Genomic DNA, 23,525 nt, shown 5'->3' with positions numbered 1-23,525 from the left:
GCTTAGAAAGAGATTTTTATTTAGTCAAATGTGTATACAGCTTGATAGATTTGTCAAGTTACATGATGACAAAGGCACAACAGATACAAAAAGCTTTTGTTTGCAGTCACGTAATATGAAAAAAAATTCTCAGTCTTAGCACAAGCAGGATTTTGTACGCGTTTGTCCTTACTTCTTCTTTCTTGAGTAAGAGGCATCAGCATCCTGGAGTGAGAATACATTAAATCGGTATTTCCTCCCCTTACAAAAGTCCTCCACCCACAGCGTTACTCTGCTTGACACAGTCTGTGACAGTGGGCCATTACAGTGTGGGAGTAGGAAGCTTTAAGTTGCAGGTGCCTCCCTTATTTTTGCATTTCCTGCTTTTGGAGTACTTTTACATGGGTTTTTTGTACCAAGTTCAACAAAAACCCAGTGAGAAAAGTACCATCTACCAAGCAGTGTTGCAACAACAGAACACTGCACTGCACGCCTGTCTTCAGGGATGGAAACGTGAGTAAGGACCCCTGACAGACAGTGGTACTGCTTAATGGACTTCTGGGAGGTGCTCAGATTACGTGCCTGACACAAAAACTAGACACAACCAAGACAGACGTTTTCAAGTCTTAATTAAACAATTTACACTAGCTCAGCTATTTACAATAGCTCAGCTCTGTGTTAATGCCGAGTTCTGAGTAAGACCTTTGGCACTACACCATGTACTGACTTCACTGCTCTGCGACGGGGCCACACTGCAGTCATTCTAGGCTACCAGGCGATGGAGTCTGGCCTGCCATCAGCTGCTAGGAAAGTGAGGAGGGAAAAAAGACAGGGATCCAAAATGCAATCCCAACATTACCATGGCTAAAGAGTCTGTCAGCAGAATGAAAAAAGCAAGTAAGCGGAGGAGAGACGAATAAACTTACCACTCCGCTCTTAAAGTTCTGTATCCTCCTCTTGCCCATTCTGTTCATCAGCCACCAAGCCCAGGTGGGTGCATACTGCCAGAGGTAGCAAACAGCCAGGTAGGGGTGGTCACTGATCCACGCTTCCTTCAGGTCGTTGGCTGTGCTCACCAGGATGAGCCGGACACAGCGGTCAGTTGGCATCTTGTGGGACTGATCACCACTGTTCTCTATGGACTGGAGGGGAGAGCGAGCCAGGAGGGATGAGAACTGGACTTCTCTTTGTGGGAGAGAAAGAGCCACACTCCGTGCCACAGATGTACTCCTCCCAGTCTCTCCACTGTGCGCAAGTAGAATAACCAGCCAGTGCAGCAGAGACTGGGGCTGGGGACCCCGTCCCTCACTATGCTGATCCTTTAGTCTTTGGTGTGGGAACACTTACACCTTCCTTTACCACAAATGCTTAAATAAAGCAGTCTTTTAATTAATGCCCCCACTGATGGGTCAAAGAAGGTTAAAAAAAATGGACCCCTAAATCTGTCCTGCTTCAGCACGGCTTCTACTTTATTGTGAAATAGATGTATTAGAACAAGTTACCCATTCTGCAGCCGAGGCCTCTGAGAAACAGGAATGTTCCTGTCCCCAGCTGCCCACCCCATCATATGCTGCAAGTTAGTAGATGAGGCCACATTCCCCATTAACTTAACTATTCGTGCCAGCTCTCCTCTGTGGGCAGCCACCTCCAACAAGAGAAAAGCAACAGGCTTCTTCAGTGGCAGCGATGTCCTCCCTGACATCCTGTCCACTTGTATCGCTCAGTGAACGTAAGCCACAGCCCCGTGAGTTTATGTGCATTTCACTCCAGCAATAACAGACCGCTCTGTCAATCTCTTCTATTTCTCAAAGCAAAAGCAATTCTGCTCTAGATTCAGTCTTCCTCCTTTTGCCGTGCTGAAATCTCAGGAATTTGTTTTGCAAGCATTCCAGATTGCTCAAAAAGTACATCTTTTCTTTCACAGAAGCATGAAGTTTTGTAAGCCAAAAATCCTTTCAGAATTTAATTTAACAACGGGAGATTACCTCCCCGCCCCCACTGCTGGGTTATCCTAAACTTTAAACTGATTGAATTTAGGACAGATTACATTTCGATGCATCATAGTAGCAATTTTTGCCAGCTACTTTGTTAGACAGCCTTTGTTAGAGGCAATAGTGCAGTTGTAAGGTTTTGCTTTTTCCCCCTTGAAAATCCCCGACAGGAAGAGAACGCACGCCTCCCATCAGCTGACTCCAGTAGCTTTGCCAACAACAGGGTCAGCCGAACAGGGGACATCGTGACCAGGGCAAACAAAAAGCTACCTGTGCAGAAAGGATACGATTCCGCATGCAGAATTGTGTCCAGAAAATCCTGGCTTCTCCCCTAAAACTGCAGCAGGGTGGCTGTACAGTAAATTTTACTAGACTTGGATTGTACGTGTTGGAAGAGAGAAGGCATAGCAACTCTCAAATTTTATTTTCATTTGGTATGGACTTGATACCACAAAGAATTACAAGACTATACATAGTTCTGCACCGATCAAAGCATTTCTTAGTAAGAAGATGAAACTGACTTTTGCTATGAGGAGAAAAAAAAAAAAAAAAAAGAAAACCATGAAAGAATCACTGGGCCTGCAGCAAAAGCTGAATTTACCACAACAGAATTGAGTCCTTACCTTTGCGAGATTCTCCGTAAAGACATTTTGTATAATCTGAGACTGTACAGGTCCTGGACATATGTTGCTAATACTTATCCCAGGGTAGTCAGTCAGTTCAGTCCGAAGAGAATTAAAAAAACCCTAGAGGAAAAGATTACTATAACATAATTTTCCTTTGCCATATTTCTGCTTGTAGCAAGGCTTAACAGACTACACATTTTCATTCTAATTCTATACCATAAAAATGCAGATAAATAATTGCTTTTAGTGGAATACTGCTAATTATAGACATCATTGATGTATACATCACTGAAGAATCTATCCTTGACTTCTCAAATACACAGTAATTTCTCTAAACAACAGCCAGGTTCTGCTGTCCCTGTACTGAGGACAAGTCCCACTGACAGAGCATTTTGGGGGCTCGTTACTGGAGGTACTGCACATCGTTAGCTCCCACTGGAGCCTCAGCCCCACTGTCCTGGGAGTGCCGCCAACCATTGGAACTGCAATATTGTGGATATGATCTTTTGCAAGTGAATTGCTCTTTGTGGTAAGATTAAAGATTTTAAATTGTTTCTATTGAGGAAGTGGCACTGGTTTTATAGGAGAGAAGGAGGAAAACTTTTCAGCATATTAAGTCAAGGGTGCACCCTGATATTTTTAGGGGGTGATTTGGCACCATTGAATTCACTGCAGAGTTTGAAATTTGCATCCACATAGATATAAGTCTCATTTCAGCTCAGGAATATGCTACCAGTGTATCTAAATTAAACTAGAATTACAGAAACTGCAAGTATTTCTTTTCTTTAAGCTAACAGGATACAAGTTTTCTTAATCCCTGTGACAATTCACATTTAGACAGCAACTATTATGGGGAACATGATCAATTCAGGAAGGTGCTTCCCACCAGAGTTACTGGTCAAGCACTGCAGAGCTGTGATTTAGCAAACACCACATCATGTCTTATCTTTGATCTGGTCAACAACAGTTCCCTGTATTCTAACACATAATTTTGTGTCACAACAGAGACAGAGAGTGAGCACAAGCTGACAAACTCCTCCCACTGTAGTAAAAATTTGTAATTCCATCCAGTTTAGGAAGAGAGCTGGCTGCCCCAGAGCTCTGAACCAAATTGCAACACAGGGCTAAAATCAGTCAGATTCGCTCCTGTAATGACACAGAAGTAGTCAATTGGGGCATTCCACTAAAGGCAGGCAATGAGTTGCACACTGGTCCAGGACCTATGACCAAGAACATGGTCTCTAATTTCCCAATTGCTGGTGACTAATTCCAGCTTATAGATTGCATACACGCTGCACAGTTACATGCTATAAAAAAGCTGACCACGTATTTCAAGTTATAAGTACCTGCAGGCCCCATATCTAGTATTGGATCTTTACAGCATATTATCACAGTCTGGAGATGTGTAACTTCTAGAGGAGTAAATTCTAACATAAAGACACTTATATGCCCAGAAATCTGCTTCTGGACACATGGGAAAGGATCTCAGACCACCCAGCTGGTTTGGATTAAAAACCCAGGCCCTCCCCTAGATCACAGAATCTTCATGGTTGGAAAGGACCTTTGAGATCACAGAGTCCAACCATACACACACACAAAAGACCCCCACAATCTTGGCCACTAGGGCATGCCCTGAAGTGCCACATCCACACGCTTCTTAAATTCCTCCAGGGATGGGGACTCCACCACCTCCCTGGGCAGGCTGTTCCAGTGCCTGACCACTCTCTCAGGAAAGTCATTCTTCCTAATATCTAATCTAAACCTCCCCTGCCCCAACTTCAGACCATTTCCTCTGGTCCTGTCATTATTCCCTTGGGAGAAGAGGCCAACACTCACCTCTCTACACCCTCCTTTCAGGTAGTTGTAGAGGGCAATGCGGTCCCCCTCAGCCTCCTCTTCTCCAAACTAAACATGCCCAGTTCCCTCAGCCTCTCCTCATATGACTTGTTCTCCAGACCCCTCACCAGCTTGGTGGCTCTCCTCTGGACACGCTCCAGCAGCTCAATGTCCTTCCTGTAGTGAGGGGCCCAGAACTGGACACAGCACTCGAGGTGAGGCCTCACCAGTGCCCAGTCCAGAGGCACCATCACTGCCCTGCTCCTGCTGGCCAAGCTATTCCTGATACAGGCCAGGATGCCGTTGGCCTTCTTGGCCACCTGGGCACACGGCTGGCTCATGTTCAGCCCACAGTCCACCAACACCCCCAGGTCCTTTTCTGCTGGGCAGCTTTCCAGCCACTCTTCCCCAAGCCTGTAGCACTGCATTGGGTTGTTGTGACCGAAATGCAGGACCCAGCACTTGGCCTTATTGAACCTCATCCCATTGGCCTTGGCCCATTGATCCAACCTGTCCAGGTCCCTCTGTGGAGCCTTCCGACCCTCAAGCAGATCAACACTCCCACCTAGTTTGGTGTCATCTGCAAACTTGCTGAGGGTGCACTCAATCCCCTTATCTAGCTCATCAATAAAGATATTAAACAAGATTGGCCCCAAAACCGAGCCCTGAGGGATGTCCATGAGCATCATCACACTATGAGAGAAACTGCAACAGTCAGATGCAGACTCCTGTGGACTTGACTCATGCTCTTATAGCACTCCCAGAACTGAGATAAAGGATAATCTCATCAGTAGAACATTGTTATGAAGAATTTCACTTGACATGAATCAGTGTGGTTGTTTCAAGAACAAATTTTAAATTCTTAGCAGAATTCCTTCTTTCCTCCTCCAACTGCCATTTAAAAAAAAAATCATTAAAAATAAAAAAACAACAACAGAAGGAGGGACTTTTTCAAAAGAGGCATAATTAAGATTGTAGCATTAACTGTGTCAACTGTGCTAGACTCCAAGGCATGAATTAAAAAAAAAAAAAACTGTAACAGATGAATTCATGTCTGACAAGCACACATATTTAATAACTGGTGGCCAAAATCCAGTCTTCATTTCATGAAGCTCTTAGAATAAAGGTTGATACAGGCTGGGAAAATACAAGAAGATAAGCATCACTTTGGCTTCATCTTATTTTTCCCCTACCCTCTCTCTAGTCTTTTCTTTTCAGTTATCGTCAGAGACGGGCTCCTGGGCTATCTGAAGAGGACTGCCATTCCTACAGTCTTCTTTTACCTGAACTGCACTGGTGAAGTTTTGAGATTTCAAAAAAGCTTTCCTAGTTTCTTAGGGTTTCAAGCTAACATCTAGTCATAATTCCAGACTGACGAGACTCTCAGACTGAGTCTTTCAAAATCTATGTTGCAAATCACGTTTTAACACTTGCAATTAGTATTTGCAGAATTACTGTGAAATAAACAAGAAAGGAGGTTTGGAGTCTGGCCTGATTATTGAGCAAAGGTAGAATCTAACAAAGATATATGCAGTTCAGTTAGCTTATTTTTAATTAATACAGAAATGTTAATAAACTATCTCATTAAAGCTTCTTCCATGTTCTTGATCTTAACAAGAGATTCAGAGTCCTGAGGATTTTAAAGCAACACGTGAATTCCTTCTACTCTGCAACTAATTAGCCATGCTTAGACCAGATACACCACACCCAAAAGATAATTCAACTGAAAGAACACTTAATAAAGGAGCATAAGGGGAGTTCATGCTTCTGCTCATTGCATTCTTCTAATTTAAATCTCCTGGACTTAAACCAAAAGCTGGCCTCTACTGGACAATTTCATTGCTACCACTCAAACGAAGAGCACAGATCTCTCCTCATCACTAACTGAAAACATTATCAGCAGAGACCTGTCACCCGTCTTCTACATCTTCTACTTCTATCAAGCGTCTAGTGGCTTTACAGTGTCAGCCACTTGTTACATTTTTGTTGGTTTTAATCAAATTGTCAAAAAGATACCAATCCCATAGCTTAAGCAAAGCTCTTTACTCTGTTTATGTGCTTAAATCTAGCAGGGAGTAAGACGGTGTCAGTTTTTTAAATCATCACTGACCACAGCTGATGTTTATTCTCCTGAGATCAAAACGTACATTAGCAGGAAGTCAAACAGTGGTGAAAGACAAATATATCTAAATAAATCTACTAGTTAAACAAATGATTCCTCAATGATACAGGCATTCTTTTTTCCCTCCAATACTTTTCTGAGCTCTTCTTTTATGTTTTTCTACACAAATGAGACTACTTTCAAAAACTCTTCACAAGCAATACTGAAAGGTGTTTTGCAGAAGATAACTTCCTAAGACACTATGAGCTGCCAATTCTTCACACCACAGCAAGATTCAGAACTGTTGGGAAGATTCATTCAGATGTTCCCAGCTAGATCAGCAATTCTCATTTCTCTGAGTAGCCTGCTTTATCACTCACTGTTCTCACTTTGCTGTCCTAAAAAATTCCTGTAGTCTTAAAACTCTCACCAGTGACTTCTCCTCCCTAACTGAATTAGGATGAGACCATTAGGGCTTCTACATGCAACAGAATATTCCTCCAATCTAGGTATTTCTTCATCTCAAGGCCAGAAGCTAAGGTCTTGTGTTTCACATTGGAATTTAATTACATAGTGGCTATGCCCAACTAAGATGGTATCTGAATTTTAGTCAGGAAAATAAATCTACGCTAACAGCTGAGACATTTCACATTTCAGAGAAAATTACTTTTAAAGGACTTTCAAAACTTGAGAAAGTTACATACTCCGTGTGCAACTTCAGGGGAGATTTGTGTTTTCTGTACAGAATAAAGTCCTCTGCTACATCATTAACTGATGTGGGCCTACTACACCACAAAGCTAAATCTCAAAAATTCAACTTACCTGCAGAGCGTGCTTACTGGCACAGTACCCAGAGGCAAGCGGAGCTCCCATGATACCCATCACACTGCTCACAGTAACAATCTTTCCTTTTTTCCTTTGGATCATGTGATTCAGGACATGTTTTGTTACAGAGATTGTACCCAGGTAGTTGAGTTCGATTATGGCACTGTAGACATCCAGGTTTGTATCCACAAACAGCGAGCGTTGGGAACGTCCACCATTGTTGACCAAAACATCAATCTCAGGAAAGATACAATGGCATATTAATATAACATTTCCTTTAATATTTGCACTTCCTCAGGCAACTGTTAACGGACTATTCTCTTCCCTCTGGTGTTGTCTCTGACATACACAAGTGAAGCTTGTGTATCAAGCTGCTGAAGAAGTTTCACTAGGTTCACTAGTTCCACTACATTCCCCTTCGAATTGAAGGCTGGCTAATTTTGAGCTGAGTCAACAAAACACGAATACAGTGTTTGAGGCCAAAAAGGGTTTTAACTCCTAGAAGAGGAACACTGGCAGCTGGAAAGTTTTTTCCACACAACATTTTTTAACCTGACTGCACTGTAGCAAATAACGCTTAACGCTCAGGTCCTTCAAGGTGACCTTGAAAAATATGTTTTGTGCAAAACCAGAAAAGAACTAGAGTAAAGAACAGAAGAAAAATCTTGGACCAAGAATTCCACTGAGAAATCAAAATACCAGTGGACTAAAGGCCTGGCTTCAAGTTTTGCAAGTTGTACTTAATACTGGTTGGATCTGACTGCTACTGTCTTAACTCTGTACTCTGAATAAGCAATCAAGAAAGCTAGGCACAAAACAAGGAAAACAAGGAAATTGTGCCTGCTGTCCAGGTTTGTTCCACATTGTAGCCAAAGTACATGCATTACTAAAACTACAAAATAAAGGTTCTGACTTTCATACACAATTTTGAGCCCTAAATATACAGCTGTTCCAGACTGTTCCAGATAGTCCAGAAATTCAGTGACATCAAGCAAGTGATTTTTTAGTTCTTCGTAATGACCAGTGATTATTTGTTCAGTGCTGCATCTCTGCAAAGCCTGCTGAAACCCAGAAGCAAGGAACAGAAGGAACAAGAACCTAGGTGGTTTCTGGCATGTTTAATACTGAAACTTAAGATGTAGATCCTGGTGAATTTACCATACAACAGAATAAAAATGAAATGTAAACATAAGTGCAAGGATAGGAGATAGAGAAGAATTTTTGACTCCAGAAGCACACCTTACCTTGCCAAAATGCTTAAGAACACTGTTAGTTGCAGCTTCATGAGAGCTTCTATCAGTCAAGTCAAGACGCAGAACAAGGATATCTTTTTCACTCAAGTTGCTAATCTCTAAAAACAACAATAAAGTGAATGGGAACCAGTAAGATTACTAACATAACAATTGTGGGAAATGAAATGTGCTTTTAAATACCACATTTTCACTTAAAAGACACCAAGAAACCGTAACACCAAGTTCCAAATAAAATGCTTGCTGTTTTCGTCTCCATTTTTAATCTGTTCCTACCAAATCCTCCTTTCTCATCATTGTGTTTTTGCTTGTGAAAAGCTTGACTTTATTAAACATATATAATTAATTGTCTATATTAAACAATATAGACAATTCAGTTCTTCAAATAAATTGCAGTAGTTGGGATTAATATGCAACAGGATTATTTTATACCTAAATTTTTCACTGAGCCATTCGGAAGCGCAGCATATGGGCAGCCTCAACACTTTGCTTGTATGTTAACTGGTCAAGCATGTTTATTCTTGACAATATGACTCCTACAATTTAGACCCAAAACACAACATATATACATGAGTAGCTATGAGGCAAAGTGTAGAGAAGCTAGATTATTGGAGGAAGTAGAAGGAGAAAGTTTTTCTTTAAATGATAGCTTTAATATATCCATCTCCTGAAATAAAAGTCAGCTGTCATCCAGCTCAAGCCTTCATGCTGAGTGTTTCTACCAGCGCCTCTTCAGAACAACTGACCTTTTCCATAGAAAGTATTTCTTGAGCAGTGATTTGTTACCCTGAGGTTTTGGGGCAGATGACCCACAAAAATAAAATCTTCAATGTTAATCTTTTGGGGTTTTTTTTAACTACATGTAACATGGTATTTTTACTTTATTTATATTAGTTTGATAGTGCTATTTTTGCTTCTAAATTGATTCCTAGCCACAACTAAGTGTAGCTGCTCCCCTTTAACCAGCTGCCCTCTTTAGAGAACCCATGACTCTGATTTTTTAATTACTATTTCTTGCATATACAGGTAAGGTTGAACTTTGTCACGGAATCACGGAATTGTCGGAGTTGGAAGGGACCTCTAGAGATCACCTAGTCCAACTCCCCTGCTAAAGCAGGGTTGCCCAGAGCACATCACTCAGGACTGCATCCAAGTGGGGCTTGAAGATCTCCAGAGAAGGGGACTCCACCACCTCCCTGGGCAGCCTGTTCCAGGGCTCTGGCACCCTCACCAGAAAGAAGTTCTTCCTCACCTTTGAATGGAACTTCCTACGTTCCAGCTTGTGCCCGTTGCCCCTCATCCTATCGCTGGGAACCTTGAAAAGAGTCCAGCTCCATCCTCCTTCAACCCACCCTTTAGGTAATTGTAAACATAGATAAGGTCTCCCCTCAGCCTTCTCTTCTCCAGGCTAAAGAGCCCCAGCTCTCTCAGCCTTTCCTCATCAGGGAGATGCTCCAATCCCTCCATCATCTTAGTTGCCCTACGCTGGACTCTCTCCAGTAGTTCCCTGTCTCTCTTGAACTGGGGAGCCGAGAACTGGATGCAGTATTCCAGTTGTGGCCTCACCAGTGCAGAGTAGAGGGGGAAAATGACCTCCCTCGACCTACTGGCCACACTCTTCCCTATGCAGCCCAGGATCCCATTGGCCCTCTTGACCACAAGGGCACATTGCTGGCTCATGGATGGTTTACTATCCACCAGGACCCTCAGATTCTTCTCCTCAGAAGTGCTTTCCAGAAGACCCACCCCTGACCTATATTTGTCTTTACAGTGATGTACATCTGAGGAGGTTACTTAAATCTCTAAGTTGCCTCTGCTCAAAGGTCACTAGCATTTAGGCTACTGTTGTTTAAGGCAACAGTACTTCCATTCACTGCTCCCTCTGATGCTTTCATGTGCATTTTTCTCTCCATTTCTTTCTCTCCATTTCATGTCCAGAAAGACAGCAAAAAATCCATGAAGTTTAAGCTACCCTCTCAGAGACACACATCAGCCTCATGATGCCTCAAGCAGATTTGCACAGCTGAAGCTTACTGGGGTGTGGAGTGTTTCTGCCACGGATTAACGAGACCACACAGTCAACCCAGCCAAGAAAGCTATATGGGGGGAGAAAGAAAAAAAAAAAAAACACAGAGGAAGAGATGCAAACTGCTGATAAAGAAGGAAGTGCTCTTTTATATGATGTAAGAAACTTTTGGCTTCAGGAAATATCAAAGCAGAGGCCTAGTTCTCGTTTAGAGCAAGCAGCAGCCCAGTCTGATTTCCACCCTCCCCCAAAGTGTTCAGACTATACACCTCTATCAGCCTCTTCACTTCTTTTCTATTGCGAGGAATCCTTGCTCTAGTCACACCTCCTACACAGCTTTCACAAAACTTTCAAACATTCTTGTTACCCTTTTTCTAAACTACTTCTACCATCCACCCATCCCCCTGCTTTTCTGTCAGATGACCAGAACCGTGCAGTGTTGAACATGTATGTGATCCACTTTATACACTGTCAGAACGATGTTCTCCATTCCTTTTGCTAATAACCCCTAATACTTCACCTCCTTTTTTGGCCACTACCAAACTGATGTTTTTAAGGGAACAACTACAATAACCCAGAAAAACACTTGCTTCCAAGCGGGAGACCTTAGTTTAAGAGTTCATTTTACAGAAACGCTAATATATGATAGTTAACATCCTTTAGTGAAGTGTCTCCAGCTGCAAAGTGAATCACACACGGCCTCCAGCTTTCAGAAGCAACACATCTGAAACTGAGTGCTCAAAGTTCAGTCTACCCAGAGCAAAGGCCACTTTCATACAGCTGTGAAACTGTGTACTTCTAGTGAGCAGTATTTTCTGGAGGTCCTTTAAAGCCTCCTTGCATAGCAGCTTTAAAATACATGGCTTCTGGTCAGGATCAAACTGACCAACCACCAAGCAGCAGGTCTTCTGACTGACATTTTCCTATCAAGCAATCATAGGCGTCTCTACCCTTTTGTTAGTTTGTTAAGTTCTAGTTACTTTTTAACTAAAACATGGTTACAATCACTCAGAGACAACTTGGGGTTTTTTTGAAAGACAGCTGCATAAATAATGCTGACTTAAAATAATATTTTTAATGACATCAAGTGTACACCTCCTTCCCATAGGATCCCATACAGGATTTCAGATCAACAACTCTTTTCAATACATGTTAATCCAATTCTCGTAACATGATAAACACTGCTACCAGCACAGACCCTTTATTTTCCAGCTCTTCAGCATTTCCTCTTACACCTTTTATTTCTATCTTGTATAATGCCCTTTAACAGAATATGAACTTTTAGCAGAGGCTGGACAACATGACCTCCTGAGGCCCATTCCAAACTCAATTACTGTATAATTCTCTAAATGGTAGATTGTCTGTCATTCATTTGACCTATCCATATTTAAATCATACTTGAGCTTTGTCAAACCAAGAAACAACACTCCTTCGATCCCCATCTACTTCCCCCCCCTCCTTTTTTAGGGCTTTTGAGAGAAAACAGCCTCCAACATTACTGCTGAATTCAACTCGTGTTGCAGAGTGGTTGGGGGAAATACAGAAGCCACTTGCAGGAACCATGTAAATTATACAAGTTGTTTTCTCTCCCCCCTGCAGAAATGCAATGAAGTGTTGAGTTGGCATACGCATGACTCAACAGGTATTACCACAGTTTTTATGGTACTTTTCCTTCTCTCTCCTTCAGCTTTTAAGCAGTGAGAATGCATAAACGTGTATCATAGGGTGGTGCCTCTAATGTTTGAACATTATATACATGCTTGTTTCTGGCATTAATATGCAAATTATCTACTTGAGCTGCTCCTGTGTATAGCATCTACAGCAGGCATGTGAAAGCCTTTTAGCTCCAACTTTACAGAACACTCTTCAACTCAATTGAAAAAAGAAAACATGCAGGTGGAAGCAGGGACAAGCCACCCAGGAAGCACATGGACCCACTGCCCAAGCATGCAAGGACTGAATCAGGCAGATCAATGCTCGGATGGAGTTCAAACTGGTGAGGAATGTGAAAGGCAACAAGGGCTTCATACGTACAGCACCAACAAAAGGACGACCAAAGACAGAGTGAGCTCATTGCTGGATAGAGATGGTGAAGTGACAAAGGGCACAGAAAAACATTGACTTCATTGCCTTAGTTTTCAATGGCAAGATCTCCTCTCGGGTCTCCCACACTCTTGACGCTAGACTCTGGAGGAAAGAAATACTAACAACGTCAGAGGAAGACCAAGTTAGAGACAAACTGCACATCTAAGGAGGGCAGTATATACAACCAAGAGTTACAGAGCTGACCAATGTCACTCATGTTTGGAAGGTACTTGGTAAGTGGAGTAGCTCCCCAGTAACTGGAGAAAACTAAATGTCACACGGCCTAACCTCAGTCCTTGTGAAAATTATGTGGCAATTCCTCCTGAAAGCAATTTCCAAGTACATGAAGGACAAGAAGGTGACTGGGAAGAGCCAGCACAGATTTAGCATGAACATTTACTGCCTGACCAACTTAATTGCTTTTTGTGATAAGATGACTGTGGACAAGGGGAGAGCAGTGGCGTTGTTTACTTTGGCTATATTGTGTTGCTTTCCATAGCGTCCTTGAAGCTATACTGGGGAAATATGAGGGGTCTAGATGAGTGGATTACAATGCACGTGAAAAACAGGCTGGGTCATTGGGCATAAAAAATAGCAATCGACCAAAGTCCAACTAGTGGACAGTTATAAGTGGTATTCCTCCATAAGCAGTATCTTTTAATACCTTCATTAGTGACCCAAGATGATGGGACAAAACACAGGTTTTCAGCAAATTTTCAGTTAACATCAAGTTCAAAGGAGCAGCTGCTATGCTGGAAAGTAGGACTGCCATTTGGAGGCATCTTAACAAGCTGTAAGAATTGTCTGACAAAACTCATTAAGCTCAAATCCAAACGCAAAATTTCACACCTGGGACAGAATTATGCTATGCAGTGCTGCAGGCCAACATCCAAATGGCTAGGTATCAGTTCTCCAAACAAGACCTGAGGTCCTGATAGAAGGACAACAGCAAGTTGAACCTAAGTCAGCAATTACCTCTGGCAATTACAAATGCTAATGGGTTGCACTAGTAGGAGCAGACTGAGGGAAGTGATTTCTAAGTGCATCTACACAACACTCTCCACCTGGAGTGCTGTGTCCAATTTTGGACCCCCTAGTTCAAGAAAAATACTGATAAACTGGAGATAGTGTAGCATAGGGCCATTAAGATGGCTGGGGGGCTAGCGCACATGATAATCAAGGAAAGGGGTGGAAAGCTGGGTTTACATAGACTTGAAAAGAGAAGGATAAGAGCGGAAGTGGGCCAAATTACTTTCTTTCACTACTTAAAGGCTGGGTATAGAAAATACAGAAGAGTATTACTGAAGAGTTTCCATTCTACTTATCTGACCTGTAGTTAAAAGTTCAGTAGCATACACTTGCAAAACACATGGCTACATAAGACTTTAAATCTAGTATATACCACAGCTAAGACTGTCCCACTGTTCCAGTGAAGCCCCTCCCACTGTAAGAGAAGATCAGGTTTGTGACTACTGGAGGAACCTGAACATACACAAGTCCATGGGACCTGATGAGATGCATCCCAGAGTCCTGAGGGAACTGGATGATGTAGTTGCCAAACCACTCTCCATGATATTTGAAAAGTCATGGCAGTCAGGTGAAGTCCCCAGTGACTGGAAAAAGGGAAATATTACACCCATTTTCAAAAAGGGTAGAAAGACCATGGGAACTACTGACCTGTCAGCCTCACCTCTGTGCCTGAGAAGATCGTGGAACAGATCCTCCTAGAAGCTATGCTAAGGCACATGGAGGACAGGGAGGCGCTTTGAGACAGCCAGCAAGGCTTCACCAAGGGCAAGTCCTGCCTGACCAACCTAGTGGCCTGTTTAGGTGCTAACCCAAGACAAATACTTCATTATTCACTAGCTTGTGAATTATTCACTTGTATTCCAAGTACACTGTGGACATTGAATCAACGTTACTAGGAATGAACTGCCAGTGTGATAATATACTCAGTATAAATTACTGCACACTGAGCCATACAGGATAAATAGTCTGAAAGAGGCGTAACACTAATCATGTTCAAAACCTCTATTTATCAGTGTGAATTAACTGTCTATCCCTCTCACTGTAAAGCCAGAAAACAGGAGGGAAAAGGAGAAACAGAAGGAATGAAGCCAGACTACTGACTCAGCAGACCTATGAAAGAAAACTGGAATAGCTGAACATTCTGCTTCACGTTTGTTCCTCTTGATCTACAGGAGATTATCTTCTTTGCACTCGCTCAGAACAACTTTTTCTGAACATTTCTATTCATTCCTTTTCCAGAGAGGAAAATCAGTTGTCAGTCTGCCTGTAACATGCACAAACCTGAAGGAAGAAGACCTCTTAGTAGCATGTTCAGTAATTTTACTTTTCAGCTGGTCCTCTTCTAACTAACTAAACTCTGAAACAGCATATTGTGCAGAAACTGTTCACTCTCTGAATGGTAAGATCTGATTATGCCAAGGAATGGTGTGCAGAGAGGCTTCTGCTTATACTTATTCCTATAACAACCAAGGTCAGCTAACTTTGTTATTTGCCCCGTTGGAGGGTTGGAAACAGAAAAGTGTAGAGGGGTCCCACCTGTGGGGAGGAGGGGACAGGAGAGGTGACCCAAAACTGACCAACAGGGTGTCCCATCCCATCTGCATCACACTCAGTATAAAAGCTGAGGGATCAATGGGTCAACTCTTTCTTCAATGGCTGATGTCCAAGGAGGACCCTGCCTGTTTGTCTGCCTTTGATCCCAATACGAGCATTCCTGACTCCAGATCTGGAATCCAGCTCCTGTCCATCATCGAGTCCAGTCTGGGACTTTCCCCTGTGCCTGCTGGTGATGTGATTGTCATCCTGGGAGCTTGATATGGTTTTGTATATACTATATACATTTTTAAATTTATTATTATTATTTATTATTTCATTATTTATTAATATTTTCATTACAGTAGTTTAGTTCTTTTTCTAAACTCATAAATCTCTATCTCCTCTCCTTGGAGAGAGAGAGGTGGGGGGTCTCTGTCATTCTGATTGGCCAATCTGGCCAAAACTACAACACTTACAAGACGACTTGCAATTGATAATGCAAATGATAACTTATTTTTTTAAAGTAACATTGGCTTATGAACTCATTATGCAAGTCTATACAAAGGCTTCTCACTCACAAAAATAAATTAACGGTTTCAAATGCACAGTGAAGCTATGTATAAAGTTTACTTTCCTCATGGAATTTATTCCTGTGATATATGGGTTAGTATTCTGTGGCAACTCCATCGCAGCAAGAGTAGAACTGCTCACATGAAGTAGCAAGTTGTACTTACGAAGGCATTTCTTTTTCACTCTTTCCAGCTCATCCTCTCTTCTTGCTGAGATGGCAAGCAAGGCTCCTATCTTTGACAGCTGGTAAGCCAGTTCTTCTCCAATTCCACTTGAAGCTCCTGTCACCCAGACAACCTTGCCACGCAGTTCATCTTCTATCAATAGAATCAAGACAGCAGATCACACATTGCCAATGCTAGGATAAACATTTAAGTCCCTCCAGGGGTATAATCTGATGCGTTTTTTTAAAAAGATGCTCATTTTGGGGGGCTATTACAAAATCCTGACTTCTTCATTTTTTGGTCACGTGCAGTTGTGAAATCGTTCATAGCTGTTCTGTTGTCACTTGAACTTTGTTCCAAGGCTAATCTGAATAAACACTGATTATCTACCTGATGGAAGAAATTTGATTGCTTTTCTGCAAGCCATCCAGACATAGCATTTCCACTAACCTCATCAAAGAGAGCTTCAGAGGAAAAGGGAGAAGAGAATTCTTGGAAATGACAGCAAACAGTTACTGTATTGCAAATCCAAACAAAAGCCAAAGCAAACCTTTCCCAATAATGTTCTACCTCAAAAAATGTTCTTAAGTAATTGCCAACAGAAGAAAATTCTCTGAACAAAGATACCTAATCAGAACAAACCAAATTCATCCACTTTGTGTTCTGCACAACAGTTCATCCACTTTGTTTTGTATCTGATGCAAGTCAATTCCTGCATTGGCCAGTACAGTACACTGAGTTCTCAAGGTGTAAACTCACATGTGAATTTCCCATGTACTCATAGTTCCTGCCCAGGCATGCTTTTTTAACCTGTAGTAAAAATAACAGCATCTCGATCCTTTTACTCTTCTGCTTATATGCCTGCTCCCCATTGTTTGCAGTCATACCTGAGTACTGGGAAAAGGCTTAGCTTTCCAGACACACATCCAAAATTATCAAATACAACAGATGGACAAAAATCACCCATTGCATTCTAGAACATGACTAAAGGATGAATGATCACTAATAGCAGACTACTTTTCGGAACATATCATTGCCTAACACTTGTAGATGTTCTTCAAGATTAGTCTTAGTGACTATTTGTCTTAGCGGAAATCTGACTCAAGGACTCAAGAGTGCTGTTGACAGGAGCTCTTCCTTCTATTTTTCAAGTTTGTACAGAAGAGTACTGCAATCACGTCTAGACAACCAAGAAAGATTTCATAGAATCATAGAATTGTCTAGGTTGGAAGGAACCTTTAAGATCATCTAGTCCAACCATCAACCTACCTGATAAAACCCATCACTAAACCATGTCACTAGGCACTATGTCAACCCGTCTTTCAAATACCTCCAGGGATGGTGCCTCAACCACTTCCCCAGGCAGCCCATTCCAAGGCTTGATAACCCTTTCAGTGTGAAAATTTTTCCTAATATCCAATATGAACCTCCCCTGGCGCAACTTGAGGCCATTTCCTCTTGTCCCATCGCCTGTGACTTGGGAGAAGAGACCGACCCCCCCATGGCTACACCCTCCTTTCAGGGAGCTGTAGAGAGCGAGAAGGTCTCCCCTCAGCCTCCTTTTCTCCAGGCTGAACACCCCCAGCTCCCTCAGCCTCTCCTCATAAGACTTACTCTCCAGATCCCTCACCAGCTTTGTTGCCCTTCTCTGGACCCGCTCCAGCACCTCAATGTCTTTTTTGTGGTAAGGGGCCCAAAACTAGACACAGCACTCGAGGTGGGGCCTCACCAGTGCCCAGTACAGGGGGACAATCACCTCCCGACTCCTACTCCCCACGCTGTTCCAGATCCAGGCCAGGATGCTGTCGGCCTTCTTGGACACCCGGGCACACGGCTGGCTCATGTTCAGCCCACAGTCCACCAACACCCCCAGGTCCTTTTCTGGTAGCTCCAGCCACTCTGCCCCAAGCCTGTAGCGCTGCATGGGGTTGGTGTGACCCAAGGGCAGGATCCAGCACTTGGCCTTGTTGAACCTCATCCCATTGGTCTCAGCCCATTGATCCAACCTGTCCAGGTCCCTCTGCAAAGCCTTTCTACCCTCCAGCAGGTTGACACTCCCACTTAGTTTGGTGTCATCTGCAAACTTACCGAGGGCGCCCTCGATCGCCTCGTCCAGATCATTGGTAAAGATGTTAAAGAGAACCAGCCCCAATACTGAGCCCTGGGAGACACCACTCGTGACCGGCCGCCAACTGGATTTAACTCCATTCACCACCACCCTTTGGGTCCGGCCTCCAGCCAGTTTTTAACCTAGTGGAGAGTCCTCCCATCCAAGCCATAGGCAGCCAGTTTCTCCAGGAGAATTCTGTGGGAGACCGTATCAAAGGCCTTGCTAAAGTCCAGCTAAACAACGTCCACAGCCTTTCCCTCATCCACCAAGTGGGTATCTTTGTCACAGAAGGAGATCAGGTTTGTCAAGCAGGACCTGCCCCCCATGAACCCGTGCTGGCTGGGCCTGATCACCTGGGTGTCCTTCATGTGCTGCATAATGACACTCAGGATGAACTGTTCCATGACCTTCCCAGGCACCGAGCTCAGACTGACAGGCCTGGAGTTCCCTGGATCATCCTTCCAACCCTTCTTGTGGATGGGCGTCACATTTGCCAGACGCCAGTCAGCTGGGACCTCCCCAGTTTGCCAGGACTGATGGTAAATGATGGGAAGTGGCTCAGTGAGCACTTCCACCAGGTCCCTCAGTGCCCTCGGGTGGATCCCATCCAGCCCCATAGGCTTGTTCATATCCAGGTGTTGGAGCAGGTCCCTCACCACCTCCCTTTGGACTATGGGGGCTTCAGTCTGCTCCCCGCCCCCATCTGCTAGTTCAGGGGTCTGGGTACTCGGGGAACAACCTACTCTGCTGCTAAAGACTGAGGCAAAGAAGGCATTCAGTACCTCAGCCTTCTCCTCATCCTTTGTCACTACGTTACCTCCCGCATCCAATAGAGGATGGAGATTCTCGAGTCTTCCTCTTGTTACTAATATATTTATAGAAATTCTTTTTATTGTTCTTAACATCCAAGGCTTTGGCCTTTCTAATCTTTTTCCTACATAGCCTTCATGGTATTATTCAAATAGCAGAGTGAAATGCACTGAGACTTAAAGCCAGTTCTATCCCAAAAAAGGCATTTTTCAGCTCACCAAAACTCACCCACTCCTTTAATTTAGCAAAAGTACTTCTTTTTCACTGCAGCCCCAGTGGCTGGGACTGCTTTTACTTCCTGCTTACTTCAGTAATCAGTTCTGGGTTCTCTCCATACGACACTGTGTTGCAAATCTCTACTTTCAAAGTCTTAAAGACATAAATCTCAGGAAGAGATCAGCACTAAACCTTCCACTCTTCTGACAAATGCAGAGTACTCAAGACTCACTGTCAGAACTCAGCTTGAGTTTGTGGGACTGGCAGCGAGTATTATTTGCCTTTTTTTATGATGGTATTTTAGTCACAGGAAAACCCCTCCTAAAGCCAAGACGTGGTGGCTTTGGGTTGTTTGGGGTTTTTTGTTTGCTTTTAAAAGCAGTAACAAAGCAGCAACAGTCCCCTTTCAAAGGAGAGGTATACTTGGGAGGTGGAAACAGGTGTTGCTGAAGCTGTAGTAATAACCATTTTACTAATAATTATACCAAATCACTGCTGTCTATAAAGCTTATTCACACTCTCTTCCTACAGTTTTATTCCAATATATTACTAATTCATTGAATTAGCCACAAGAAACATGGGGATTCACATCTCCTATTACTGGGGGGTTTTTTTGGCAGAAAACCTGTGTAGACAAACACCACATGAACCAAAGAACATCTGGACATACCTTCAACCCTGCTTACCACACTCATCTCCCCTGCTACTGAAAGAAATCCACTGCCTCCTACCATTTAGTTTCCCTGTTCCCAATCTGTCTTAGGCAGTTTCACTGCAGTTATTCAGGATCTTGTTCTATGGACAGAATAGTTACTTGAAATAAGGAAAGTTTTCCACCAATTCCTCAGTGCTGATAGTCATCAAGCACTGAGCTACTGGGAGTCAACATAATGGAAAACCTAGCTCAAATGCTGTTGTAGAACAAGTACCAAACCACCAGCTTGCTCTAGAATACATGTCCTGTTGTTACTGGAAATAAGTTTAAAAATTAACCATGACAAATTAAAAAAGAAAGGCAGATTATACTATCACTAAACATTAACTACTGTGTTACAAGGCATAACAAATGAGAGGTTGAACAAAGTAGTACTGCAAGTAATCCAAGAAGTGCTTTTGTAGCTCTATTTAGGGTTTTCTTCCCAACATTTTATAGCTCCTATAGCACAAGGTTGCCATTTCATTTCATTCAATGAAAAAAATTTGGGACGGGGAGGTTTAAAGCAGAACATTCTCCCCAGGGCCCCAAAGAATCATACCGTTATTCCCAGCTTTAATTTAAGAGTAGGCTTTCAGATACATAGGTTTTCATATGTAAAAGGATCCTCCTTAGCTTGATAATACTACACTGCCTGTGAAAAGCACACCATTTAGAGTGACTGTGGTTCAGCTAATGAAACACAACACATAAGGAAAGCCATCCAGCACTCAGTAACCCCTGTATCGCAGCCACACCGATATTTGGGAGATGGGAAGCAATCCAGCACCTGCCAATGACAAAATCCAGAAGTGAATTCTCCCAATAGAACTGAACCATTTAAATGGAACCAGCCATACCTATATTAAAGCCCTTCTTCGCAGTTATAGCAAAAGAGAAAGAAACATGAGATCAGTCTGCTTTCTGGTAAGTATTTTTATCTCCAAAAACTTCAACATCTCTAATAATGTTGTAGAAGCAGTAACACAATATAATGACTGCAAGACTGACAGATCTGATAACAGCTTTAAATAAAAATCAAGAGGTTTTTTTCCCCATGGGATCCACACATCTCGTACCTAGGCATGCTAAATTACGTGCACAATATAGGGAGGAGGAAGAGAAAAGGGGGAATATATTTAAAGAAACATCTTTTCTAGTATTTGTCCCTTCTGTTTTCCTACCTGAACAGTTAGAATCAGCACTGTGGCACCACTGTCCCACATGTATACGGCTGAAGTACCAGCAAAATGCCACTTAAATGCTACCATTTCAGCTACATATTTTAGCTAATTACAAGCACTGAGGCTGGGAGACGGGAGACAAAACACAGCTCGCCTCTTTGCAGAGCAAAGGAGCTCATGTTGACAAAATTCTGCCTGATTCTTCACATGTTGAAACAACTGCATCAGAAAATAACTACACTGCTCTTTATATGGGAACTTTTAGGGACTAGTTAAAAGGTTTCCAGGCTTCCAATAAGACTGAAGACGACAATCAAATAACACTATGTCTGCCTGAGAGCTCCTACATCTTGATGAGCATTGCACATAGATCCCTCAGCACAAAGCTTCAATTCTGTTCATCTTGTTTCTCTGCCCTGAGTCCATTACCTTTGCAAAGTACATACACAAAGCTTTTTTGTAGTTTCCTTACAGTAAGGGAACTACCTGATGGAGTTACTATAAAACTTTGAGCTGCATATCCTAAGTTACATGCGGTTTGCTCACACAGACTTAAGTTTAGTATTTCTTAGTACTTTATTACTTGTGCATGCATTTCTGTTCTCTGTTATATGGACTAGCACTTTTACAGCAAGCTTCTACTGGAAGCAGAAGACAGAGATGTCTCAACCAGTTCGTTGTACTATTCTCTCAAGCCTTTTCTAATGCTGACTTTCATCCATGCCACCATGCTCTACTGAATGATGGTCTCAGACATTTACTCCACCATTGCTCCCAGTCACACATTCCTGATCCACCTTCATTTGATGCGGTTCTATCTCCCTATCTCAACCCAACATCCAGATTCATTTCTCACATGGGACGAGCTTATAGCATCACTTGTCCCATCTTCTTTCAGAGCAGCTTCTTCCCTCAACTGGTGAGATGCAAGGAGAGCTCCCCGCTTTCACCTCACCCACCTGCACAGCTCGCAGCAGCCCCGAATCCCCACTGCTGGCAAGGCTGAAAAGGGATATTCAGAAATTTGTGGCTTTTCTGATCAAAAGCCTCTGTTAAGCAAATAAAACCTATGATTTTTAAAGATCTTTGTCCAGTAGTAGGCAGAATTAGTCAGATTAGAGAGATCCACACAAGCAAGAGCTGAAAATCCCCATCTGAAGGCATTTTATTGAACTTCTGTACCCACAGGTGTCAAAAGCAGCACCTTAGAGAAAACTGGTGTAAAGCCACAGACAGCAACCGTGTGTGCTGTTCCCTAGTGCCTTTTGGGGCACAACTCTCAGAAGAGGAAACCCATTTATTCCAAACATTAATATTAATGTTTACTATGTTGTAAACACTTTCACCACTAACGTGAAACCGAGATCTGCTTGAAAATGCCAGAACAAACTGAAAGAGAAGCAGAACCAACTATGAAGCAACTCGTCCAGGCTACACGGGCAAAGCATCCTCTTTTCCTCCTTCTTCCTCCGTCGACACCGTCCCTGAACCTCAAAGCCTGGGTCACTCCGCAGGCCTGTGCCAGAGCCAGACCTCTGCCCAGAAACGGTGCAAAACAACTAGTTTTGGGCCAAAGGAGCCAGCACTCACCACAGATCTGCTGGAGGTTGCTTTTTGGAGAGCTGCCTTGGTGTGAGAGGGGTACAAAATGCTGGTTAAGGGCAGGAAACTTACGCTTTTGGGGTTATTTCTACTGATCTCCAGATAAGCCCGCCGGACAGCTGCCAAGAACTGGGTCCGCCGAGCTGAGGCGCCTTCAGCCCCGTCCCTGGGAACCACTCTCCTCCCTCCCTACACGCGACCGTGTCCCCTCCCCTACGGACCCCCCCCCCAAACACCCCCATGGCGACACTGCTCCCTGCCCCGGTCCCGTCCCCCCCACCCTCCCGGTGGCCGCTGGCGGGCAGCTTTACCTGGCTTCTTCCCCCGCCACTCGGCCCACAGCAGCGTGAGGTCGCCGTCGGCCCGCACCCAGCGCAGCAGCTGCGCCAGCAGCGCCAGGAAGGCGCCTCCCGCCAGCGCCAGGCAGAGCACACAGCCCCACGCCATGGCCGCCCACCGTCACGGCCCTCAGCCCCTCCCGCCGCCTCTTTTATCAGGGCCGCGGCGCGGCGGGAGCCGCCCCCGCTGCCCGAACCAGCGCCGGCCTCCTCTTCCCCGCCTCCAGCTGCCCCTTCCACTCCCATCCCCCGCCGGGCAGGGGCAAGCTCCGCTCCGTACGGCTTCCCCCCCCCCCCCCCCCCCGCCGCGGCCGGCCCTTGCGCCCGGCGGGAGCTCCGCGGCGGACGGGGCCGGGGGGTAAAGGCGGCCGCGGGGCTGGCGCAGTCAGGGCTGCGGCAATAAGCGCCGGGTCTGTGGGGGAGAGGCCGTGCATGTGACAGGGGTACGAAGGTCGGTTTCTGGGAGCGGGGCTCTCTTTTATTTCCCCCCTTCCCCTGGCCTTGCCCCCGCGGGCCGCCCGGCCTTTCCCTGCTCGAAAACACCGCCGGCCGC

The 23,525-nt window shown here is 43.9% G+C and overlaps 1 protein-coding gene across 1 annotated transcript; it reads right to left on the bottom strand.

Annotated features, from left to right (window-relative positions):
* On the bottom strand, nucleotides 1-23,273 carry DHRS7 (dehydrogenase/reductase 7). Its single transcript, XM_074149314.1, has 7 exons — nucleotides 22,946-23,273; nucleotides 16,019-16,171; nucleotides 8,603-8,709; nucleotides 7,356-7,595; nucleotides 2,594-2,716; nucleotides 906-1,121; nucleotides 1-204 (listed from the first exon to the last, which is right to left on the bottom strand). The coding sequence occupies exons 1-7, from the start codon at nucleotides 23,079-23,081 to the stop codon at nucleotides 169-171; spliced, it is 1,011 nt and encodes a 336-aa protein (XP_074005415.1). The 5' UTR covers nucleotides 23,082-23,273; the 3' UTR covers nucleotides 1-168.
* Between the last annotated feature and the right edge of the window lie 252 nt (nucleotides 23,274-23,525).

This window comes from Numenius arquata, chromosome 6 (assembly GCF_964106895.1).
Source record: "Numenius arquata chromosome 6, bNumArq3.hap1.1, whole genome shotgun sequence".
NCBI lineage: Eukaryota > Metazoa > Chordata > Aves > Charadriiformes > Scolopacidae > Numenius > Numenius arquata.
Note: the sequence above shows the minus strand (reverse complement) of the source record. Positions and strands in the feature narration are given on the sequence as shown.

Coding starts and splice junctions, on each gene's coding strand:
- DHRS7 (XM_074149314.1), bottom strand. CDS start 23,081: ATGGCGTGGGGCTGTGTGCTCTGCCTGGCGCTGGCGGGAGGCGCCTTC. Junction 1,122..2,593: donor TTACGGAGAATCTCGCAAAG/GTAAGGACTCAA, acceptor TCTCCCCTCCAG/TCCATAGAGAACAGTGGTGA. Junction 205..905: donor AGAACTTTAAGAGCGGAGTG/GTAAGTTTATTC, acceptor TTCTCACTCCAG/GATGCTGATGCCTCTTACTC.